General features: G+C 48.7%; 2 protein-coding genes across 2 annotated transcripts; one reads left to right on the top strand and one right to left on the bottom strand.

Moving 5' to 3' along the window:
- The first annotated feature begins 197 nt into the window (after positions 1-197).
- Positions 198-6,226, top strand: zbtb39 (zinc finger and BTB domain containing 39). Its single transcript, XM_040192311.2, has 4 exons — positions 198-378; positions 2,083-3,348; positions 3,454-3,813; positions 4,354-6,226. Exons 2-4 carry the CDS (start codon positions 2,116-2,118, stop codon positions 5,305-5,307), a joined length of 2,547 nt encoding a protein of 848 aa, XP_040048245.2. The 5' UTR covers positions 198-378; positions 2,083-2,115; the 3' UTR covers positions 5,308-6,226.
- A 115-nt stretch (positions 6,227-6,341) lies between these two features.
- On the bottom strand, positions 6,342-9,098 carry ackr5 (atypical chemokine receptor 5). Its single transcript, XM_040192313.2, is given in 4 exon segments — positions 6,342-8,343; positions 8,902-8,922; positions 8,925-8,994; positions 8,996-9,098. Coding segments are annotated over 4 exon segments (1,269 nt in total). The 5' UTR covers positions 9,064-9,098; the 3' UTR covers positions 6,342-7,233.
- Between the last annotated feature and the right edge of the window lie 464 nt (positions 9,099-9,562).

Raw genomic sequence — 9,562 nt, 5'->3', positions numbered from 1 at the left:
TAGTAAAAAAAGTTTTTAACAGTAACACTGGTGCTCAAGAATATTGCTTCCAAAATGATACATGAGTGTATCCCAAGCATTTTAAACACGTTTGATTTATCTATTTAAGTTATCTATAGTTAAAAAATGGTCGATAGTTCAAGTATTAATTATTTAAACTCTTAATCCTCGTCCAATCCGAACCTGAAGCCCCTTCGCTGCAGTGCCACTTCCCGTCTGCAGGAGGCGCCTGCGATGACGTTTTGTTGACATACGTCACAGAAATGCGACGGCCGAACAGAACGGTTGTAAATTTTATGCGTGACGACCACCAGAATTCCTTTGAAAACATAGTGGAAAGAGAGGAGTCTTCGACACCTAGACACGTCTTTTAAATGGGTAAGTCGCAACGACACCAACGGCACGTTGACGTGAGAAAGTTGGTGATTTTTGTAACGAATTAATTGTAAAAAGCTGTCTGATTTTGCGTTTAGTAAACAGAGTTGCATTAATGTGTCTAAAAAGGTGGCTACGTTGCGTTAGCTTCTGGTTGGAATGAACAGTCCTTAAAATCTAAACTCAAGTGTACAAAACAGACTATAAAACATGTAAAAAACAAATGGATACAACACAACGGTCCTGTGGAAGATGTTTTTGCTCTGGTGCGAGGGAGGGTAGGTTTCCAGCTCAGATCATTCCTAAAGCACCAATCGTTATGATTCTTTTTCACTTTAATAATTAATAAACATTGTTGTTGTCTACGGTTTTCTACGGGACGCTTTTATTCTTATTATAATTATCTATTAGTTTGATCAGACAGTTTCAGTCTTTTTGTGTTTTTATTAAAGCAAAAGCTAATCTTAATAAACAGACAAAAAAACAATTTCAAGTAAGTAACAAAGGTATTGAATATAACATGTCCTAGCTGACTTAGTATGGAAGTCTGACTCACTGTAATCCCCACTGTAATATTGGAAGATCAAAGTGGCAAATATTTGGTATGTGTTATTTACTCTGCATGTATATTTTACTAGTTTTGCTGAATAATTTCATCCTTACTCAAATGGATTTGCAATAAAATTTAGATCAACTTCCAACCCTTTATATGCATGTCTTTCTACTTTTACGGATATATTTAATAATGGATATTTGTTATATTTAGCTGAGCTTATACATGACAGCAATTGTCTAATAGCCAACCACAATTTAGTCTTAACAAGTTTACTGTTTTTAGTGTTTGTCGATTCCTAAAAAGTGTGTTTGTTTTGCAGCTTTCAACAACTATTTAAATTGCTGTACATTAGAAATAAAAGCGGGCACATAACGTAAAAAGAGAGCCATAGGCTTTTTAAAATAGTAAGCTAAAATGCAAAACAAAACAACATAAATAAACAAAGAGGTTTCGAGCCATGATTTTGAAAGATCTTGAGATTGGGAACAGACCTCCAGTTTTCTGGGAAGTGTTTTATAAACCAATTATTGAAACCCAGGAAGGCAAAACACAGAGTGCATAACGGGAGTGATGTGAGGCACTGTCTTCATCTGGGCGGGGACTGTTTAAGTCTTTGTGTGATACATGTTTAGTTTTAGTTGTCTTATATAGATATATAACAGGAGGTCTAACAGGAGGTCAGATTAGCACAACCACGCCGCTAATTTGCATCATGCAATTAAACATGATGTGTCAATGCACAGTGAGCACTACTTCAACGCCTATACTTTGAGGGTGGGATTTGCATACCTTATGCTCAAGTATGGTTGTAATGTTTGTACTTCTAGTGGAGTATTTTTCACTACACAATGGCTCAAAGGTTATCAAGTTGTATTACATTACTCTCTTATGTTTATTTGATGGTAAATGCAGGGGACATTGTCTTGTTTGGACCTGATCAATTGCTTTTCACTTAAATGTTTCTGTTAGTTAGAAAGGTCGTTAGCTATTGGGCTAATAATAATAATAATTCCGTTAATCAAACTCCATAAAACCTCGGCCGTGGGGCTGCACATTCACATTCATTCAAGTCCAAAGAGAGGGATCGTTCTTAAAGAAAGAAGAGGTTGCCAGTGGCTCCTCTTCTGACTCCTTCTCTCTGCCCCTTACAGTTGGATAGTAGTGGACCAGGAGCTGCAGCAGGGATGAGGATCCAGCTGCAGGGTCCCGGCCACGCCGCCAGCCTTCTCGCTCAGCTCAACAGCTGCCGCCAGTCTCGACAATTCTGCGACGTGCTCCTGCAAGTCGGCAACCGCAGCTTCGCGGCGCACCGAGCGGTGCTGGCCTGCGCCGGGACGTACTTCCGTAACCTGTTTGCCCGGGCTCCCTCCTCGCCCACGGCCGCCTTCTCTTTGGAGTTCATCTCCGCGGCCAACTTCGAGAAGCTGCTGACCTTCGTCTACACGGGGGAGATTTTGACTGACCTCATCGATGTCGGCGTGCTGTACGAGCTGGCAGAGAGGCTGGGCGTCGTTGAGCTGGTGCGGGCCTGTCACGCCACCTTCCCCGACCTGCAGGCCTCCGCGTCCGCGGACTGTAGACCGGGTAGTCCCGGAGACCTCCCCCCGAACTCCAGCGTGGTCGCCGCCGCCGTCGGTGCGGCTTCTGCGTCCTCCTCCTGCTCCTCTCTGTCTTCGCCGGCGGCCCCGACCCCCGCGGCCGCTCCCTCGCCTCTCTTCCAAACCAGGGCCGCCGGCTCCGGCCACGACGCCCGCCCCGGGGCTCTGTCTCTGGACCTGAAGGAGGAGGACGTGCAGTCCCGCGTCGGCTACGGGCAGGTGGCGGCAGGTCGGCGAACACCGGGACGACGCAGCCTCTCAACCGGCGGCCTTTCCGGCCGCTGTGATGGCGCGCTGCCTGCGGGGCCTGTTCTGCAGCTGAAGGTGGAGCCGGGCCTGGGGGTGGACGAAGGCGGCTGCGAGGTCAGAGACACAGGTGGGCAAAAGGTGTCCCGTTGCACAGGAAGCAGTCCGCCTCAGAGCTGCGGCGAGGCGCCGTCTGACCCCTGCTCCTTCCCGGACTCCTCTGCTCAGCTCGGAGCCGAGGCCTGCGCCCCGACGTCGTCGTCGCGAGAGACGTTAGGCGGCCTGCGGGTGGTGTCCGTGGAAGGCGGCATGGTGGAGGTGCAGAGGGACGGCACGCAGGTGTTTGAAAAGGTGGAGGAGGGAGGTGTTGTGGAGGAGGAGGAGGCGGAGGAGAGGGAGGCTCTGAAAGGAAACGGGGCCATGGAGGGAACGGAGGAGGACCAGTGGAGACAGCTGGCAGGGGAGATCATCGAGCTGAGCGACGACGAGGACTTCATGGAGGACGAGGAGGACGATGATGAGGACGGGCTTGTGTACGTGGAGAACGGAGGCGGCGGGGGCTCGAGCAGCCAGGTATAGTTTGAATCAGTCGGCACTGAAATTACTTCACGTGAATGCAACCGTGCGTGACTCAACAAATGCTCTCTCGCTCTCTCCCTCTCCCCCTCCCTCCTCCAGGTGACGGGGAACATGCTGCCGTGCAAAGCCTGCGAGGTGCTTCTCCCGGCGGACCCGGATGCCATCAGGAGACACGCGGAGACCCACCTGACGGAGCTGGGGCTCTGCAGAGTGTGCGGGGCCTCGTTGCCGGACCGGGACGCCGGCGTCGCCCACTCGCTCTCCCACGTCGGCGTGCAGCTCTTCGCCTGCGACATGTGTCACTCGCAGTTCTGCAGCCAAAACAAACTGCTGCGCCACCACCGCCAGGCGGCCTCCGGTTACACGATACCACAGGTGGCGCTGACCAGCAGCGGCCAGAGCCTCGGCCCCGAACTGCAGTGCGCCGTCTGCGCCAAGACCCTCAGCAAGGACTTCCAGGTCAGTGGACATTTTAGATGTGCTTCTTGATTGTTTCAGAGTGCTCCACCGTGCAAGATCAAGAAACATATAATAATAGAAATGAAAGAAAAAGGGTCAAAACAAACAGAAGTATAAAGGAGTTTTTATTATTATTATTATTATTATTATTAATCAGGAGTTACGTTGTGTACTGCTGAGACAATTGATAGTAAATCATTAAATAGATCAAAAATTAATCCGTAGAATATTTTTATCATGAAAGCAACAAACATTCATTGGTTTCAGATCCTCATTTGTGATGCTGTTCTGTTTTTAAATGTACCCCCATTGCACCTTTGGAAGTTGTTACAGGCATTGACACAATTAATTGATCAATCAAAACTATGAATTCAATGAAAACAATGATCCAAATAGTAAGTTGCTGCCCTCACATGGCGTGTTCATTGGTGTTTAGGCACCTGTTGTTTGTGTCGTTGGTAGCAGAGGACTTTATTGTAACCTGGAGACAAAGTAAGAACGTGGGATCACAACCAGCACTGATCTCACATTTCTTCACAGGCGGTCAAGGACCACCTGCTGAGCCACGTGTGCCCTCAGAGCCTGAGCTGCGGCGTGTGCCACCTCCCCCAGCTGTCCTCGTGCTCCCTGCTGTGGCACGCCCTCTCCCACCTCTCTCTGCCCGTCTTCACCTGCCCGCACTGCGCCCGCTGCTTCGTGGAGCGCGCCATGCTGGACCGCCACATGGCCGCACACGCCGAGGAGGCGGCCGCCACGGAGCGGGAGCAGTTGGCGCTGCGTGCTCACCGGGCCGGGGGGGGCGGGGCGGCGGGAGAGGAGGAGCTGCATTGCTTCCTGTGCCCGCAGACCTTCCGCTCCGCCTCCGCCTTCCAGTACCACCTCGGCCTGCACACCAGCGAGTCGCTGGGGGGCGCGGGAGGCGGCCGGGCCCACGGCTGGCTGGGCAAACGCAAAGCCGACCAGACTCCGGAGTGCCTTCCGTCTTCCTCCTCTCAACGGGAGGCGGGCAGCCTGGTTAAAATGAGCAGCATGGGGCTGGGGATGAGCTTCAGCGTGCCGGATAAGTTTTTTCAAGGGGCGTCACACGTCGTGCCCCCCGGGGCCCTGACCAATGGGAACTCGGGGCCAGACGGCGGGGTCGGGGCGGCCGGCGTCCGCGGGAAATGGTACCGGTGCCGCTACTGCGGTAAGTGCTTCGCCCACTCGGGGGAGTTCACCTACCACCTCCGCATCCACACCGGGGAGAAACCCTACCAGTGCAAAGTGTGCCTGCGCTTCTTCCGCGGCCGCTCCACCATGATCTGCCACCTGAAGACGCACGCCGGAGCCCTCATGTACCGCTGCACCGTCTGCGGCCTTTTCTTCTCCACGCTGAAAATGGTGTCGTCACACATGGAGCTCCACACGGACCGCCTGCCGCCGGACTTCAACATCGAGCAGACTTTCATGTACAATGATCACTCTAAAGAGTCGCTGCCCAATGCGGACGGCTGACGTGGGCGCCCCCCCCCCCCCCAACCCCTCCGTCCCTGTTACCTCTCTGACACTTCCTGTGCGTCTGGTTGTCGTGGACCACACACTGCTTAGAATAGAGTTGGGCTGAAACTAGTGGTTGTTTTCATCACCCATTTACAAGAAAAAAATGTGTTTATTCATAGTTTAGTGTGTAAAATGTCAAATCTTTGTTGCTCCAAATGACCGAATTTTTTTTTTTTTGCGTCTTCCAAAACCCAAAGAAATTCAGTTGGTAACGAGATAAAGAAAAGATTTGTTTGTTTGATAAACAGATTACTTATCGCTCATCCACAGGCGTGGACCTGTAGGACGTAGTGGACATTTTACGCAGTCAGATGCGGTTCACCGAGTCGACCTCTTTGAACTCCGATGAGAAGAAGCCACTTGGTGGCAGTGTATCCTGCGTCGGGGAGAGAAGGGAAGCTGGTTGACCGTAACGCAGAACTCATTTTTATGTCAGTGGTTGATCATTATTAAAGTAACACCGCCATCATAGCATAGAAATTATTTTCCTAGATTTGCAGCCACTATTTTCACACTTTTTTAGGTCCGGAAGATTTTCACTCCAGAGATAAATGACCAGTCACATCAAATATTGAATTGAATTGGTCATTTAAACATACAATGGTTTTATTTGTTATTGAAGAGATGTTTTTATGGATGCTTTGATTCTAACACACAGTCACATGTAGCTTTAATTTGTTAAGATCAGTTGTGTTCGCGGAAATTATTTAAGTGCCCATCACAAGTTTGTGTCTTACCTCATATTTATGATGGCAGTATAAGTATTTATTATTTGAGTGCGTTTATATGTTAACGGTTTCTCAAGCTGTATGAATGAATTGTTCATGAAAATAATTAAATAAATGCCTCTCGGAAGACTGTTATCAACCGGAAACTGTTTTTTTTTTACTAACCTTTAAATAAAATGAATGAATGGAACCTTCATTGCACAGAGAGCAAACTATTACATGACAGTAATGTGGGGCAATATGGAAACAATTACCTCAATATCAACTTTTTGATTTTTATTAAGTGTTTTTATAAAATATTTTAACAGATTTTTGATGAATACTCATAAAACAATGTCAGCATAACTCAGTCCACATTAAAGCTTCCAATCAACGACAGTGGCCCGGTTCTTGTACTATTTTACACAAACGTAAATGGTTACGTTTTTAGAGGAGACAAATGAGTCCCCTGAAAAAAAACATTTCTTCATGTTTAAAATCAATGAAACGTCTGATTACCAGTTGTAGAAGCGGTTAATCTCAACTCTTCACTGGTCGACGGTGTCCTCAACCACAAAGTCCGTCCATCATCACTATTTCAGAAATCTGCGTAGCATTGTGAACCTCCCTCTTCCAGGGCCTCGTGACCTCTGCCCTCTTCAAAGCCTGATGTCTTCCTGCCATTGTACCATCTGAGGACTGACACCCCCGCTTCCTTTTTCTGCCTTGTTATCATTTTAACAGTTGACTATGATGCCTTCCAATGACACAAAGGGAAGTAAATGGAATAGTCTGTGTCAGCTGTAGTGTATCAGTAGAATAAACAAGCTTGTGTATTGCTCTACTCTTATTAAAGAGAACAACTCTGCTGCATCTGAAACATACAACCACATATACAATATGCATATCGTCTTTGGTGGAGTTTGAAACCGTAACAGATGTTAAAAGGTTATCATTTCTGTGGGCGATGAGCGCTTAGAAGAAAAAACAAAACAGAACAAACATTTCCCATCTTGTGATCAGATATATTTCAATAAAAGGAAGTGGATTATGAGTGGAAAGGCTCTACGAGCCCATCATAGAGAGAGATGATACATTGTGAAATTTACACATCTGGTATTCTGAAGCACAAAGACTCAGTTCTCACGACTCACTTGGCTGCTTTTTTAAATTGTTACATTCCGATGTCAGACTGGCTGGTGCTGGCGTTACTCAACTTGCGCTGCTGCTGCTGCTCCCCCGCGTCTGTCCCGCGCCCCGTGGGAGCGCTGGCCTGGGCCCATGCTCCCACCTGGGCCACAGCTCCCGCTCTGGGTATGTAGTCCACCGCCGTGTTGATCAGGTTCCTGCGGAAGCTCTTGCTGAGGAAGTTGTAGAGGACGGGGTTGGCGACGCAGTGGAACATCGACAGGCTCTGCACCACGTTGTGGGAGAAGTAGAGGACTTCCAGCGTGTTGCAGCTGAGGATGTACGGGTCGATGTCGTCTATGACCAACAGGATGGTGACCAGGTGGTAGGGCAGCCAGCACACCACAAACACCAGGGAGTACACGTGCACCAGCCACACGTCCCTCCGGCCCTGCACATCCGGCGCCGTCTGGGCCGCGCGAGCCATCAGCACGTTGCAGGTGATGATCACGGCGGCGGGGCCCAGGAACTGGAAGATCAGGCAGAGGAAAGCCACGGCCACGTACCATTCAACGTGGTTGGTCTCGGGTATCATGTAGCATCCCGGCTCCTCCCAGTCCAGAAGATCCACGTGGACGTTCTCCATCAGAGCGAGGAGCAAGGAGAGCGCCCACAGGCCTCCGGAGAGGACCCATCGGCGCCGACCCACCACCGGAAAGAAGGCTGGAAACGAAGGTCTGGTCAGGGACAGATAGCGCTCCAGGGTCATGAAGGCCAGGAAGAAGGAGCTGCTGTAGAAGTTGACCACATAGAACAGGTTGGTGACCTTGCACAGGAAGCGTCCCCACAGCCAAACCTTGTCCAAGGTCACCTCCATCATGAAGAAAGGCAGGAGAACGATCATCATCAGGTCGGACAGGCTGACGTTGATGATGCAGAAGAGAACCCCATTGGCCGAGTGGCGTCGGCGCCAGTTGACCCAGACGACCAAGCCGTTCTCCAGCAGGCCCACGGTGAAGATGAAAAGGTAGATCAGGAAGAGGGCGATGCGCCGGTAGGCCCCAGCGGTCTCCAGCTGAAGGGTGCACCCGGAGATGTACCACAGCGTGCCATTTAAGAGGTCCAGAGAGTGGTTTTGATCGTGGCCGCTCATGGTCTGGAGGGAGAAGCAGAGGGAAGCGGTTTCGTATCTGGAGTTGAGATTTATGGTTTAAGACTTTACATAACAGGAGGAAGGTGGTGGGGGACCAAAGGATTTTGTGCAGGAAAATGTAGGCATAAAAGGTCCACAGAGGTGGGGCAGGACCATGGACCGAGGAGTGATGAGTAATACCTTAAAAGTCAAGTAAAATGGGGGGCTATACGTGGGGGTTAAAAGGTTGACATTTTATATATTTTCTTTAAATCAATTTTAGTTAATTATTTAGACAAGTAGAGTGAATTATAAAAGTCAATTCTGACGAAAACAAACCCATTAACAATAAATGCAATTTTTGAAACCATTTGAAGTTGATATAAAGAGGACTGACCTCGTCTTGACAATTGCAAAAACACCCCTCTTTAATTTGTAAAGACTGATCCTTTGACTTATTGTTAATCATATAGAATCATCTTAATCCAGAGCCACAAAAGGCGTATAAACCTTTCACCTATCAGTGGTTCTTCTTTGATAGAGTAACGTACGGTGAGAATTACAGATTGGACGTTAGCGTACCTTGGTGTGATGATGAGTGAGATGGTGATAAAGATGCCAGGTACCTCCCGAAGCCGCGCTGTCTTCTGGAGACTTTTCTGTTTAAAACCTGCAGACACGAGACGACTCGTTCCAGCACTGATGTCCAGGCCATCTCTTGTTGAGGGTTTCTTCCCCTCCCATGTCATTCACATGCACGCACACGCATAACAGGACATCCTGTCAGCAGTTGGGATTGGTGTTGAAGTCCACACGGGGAAGCGTCAATTCAAAAATGTATATTCTCTTCATAAAATTCTACTCAGTAATAACCAGAGAACCTTGTAAAGACAAAATAAGACTTAGCTCATCTCCACAATTTTAATATGTACTTCCAATCCACTAATACAATATTATTTTTCTCCTAATAAATCCCCATAACACTTTTTTCTCTTGTGGCTTTTTTTGAGGAACCCGACATTGGACTGAACTACTCGTAAGGCGACCAGTTCCCAGAGGGCTTAATGCAAACAACACAAATATGAACTGATGGGGAGTTTCCTCTGCTTCACCCCATGTGGATATACTGTATGTCTATGTCTAGGAATTATAAAGGCATAGAACAATTCCAGGAAGCGGAGGATGCACGGTGTGACGGGTAGAGGTGGGGGGGGGGGGGACAGGAGCAGCTACCCGCAGCGTG

Source organism: Gasterosteus aculeatus, chromosome 2 (assembly GCF_964276395.1).
Source record: "Gasterosteus aculeatus chromosome 2, fGasAcu3.hap1.1, whole genome shotgun sequence".
Classification (NCBI taxonomy): domain Eukaryota; kingdom Metazoa; phylum Chordata; class Actinopteri; order Perciformes; family Gasterosteidae; genus Gasterosteus; species Gasterosteus aculeatus.
This window is presented reverse-complemented; position numbering and strand designations above follow the sequence as displayed.

What these genes read in the sequence shown, in the direction of transcription:
- zbtb39 (XM_040192311.2), top strand. Translation starts at nt 2,116, where the DNA reads ATGAGGATCCAGCTGCAGGGTCCCGGCCACGCCGCCAGCCTTCTCGCT. An exon ending in GCGGGGGCTCGAGCAGCCAG is followed by an intron (nt 3,349 to 3,453) that starts GTATAGTTTGAA and finishes TCCCTCCTCCAG; the next exon opens with GTGACGGGGAACATGCTGCC. An exon ending in CCCTCAGCAAGGACTTCCAG is followed by an intron (nt 3,814 to 4,353) that starts GTCAGTGGACAT and finishes ATTTCTTCACAG; the next exon opens with GCGGTCAAGGACCACCTGCT.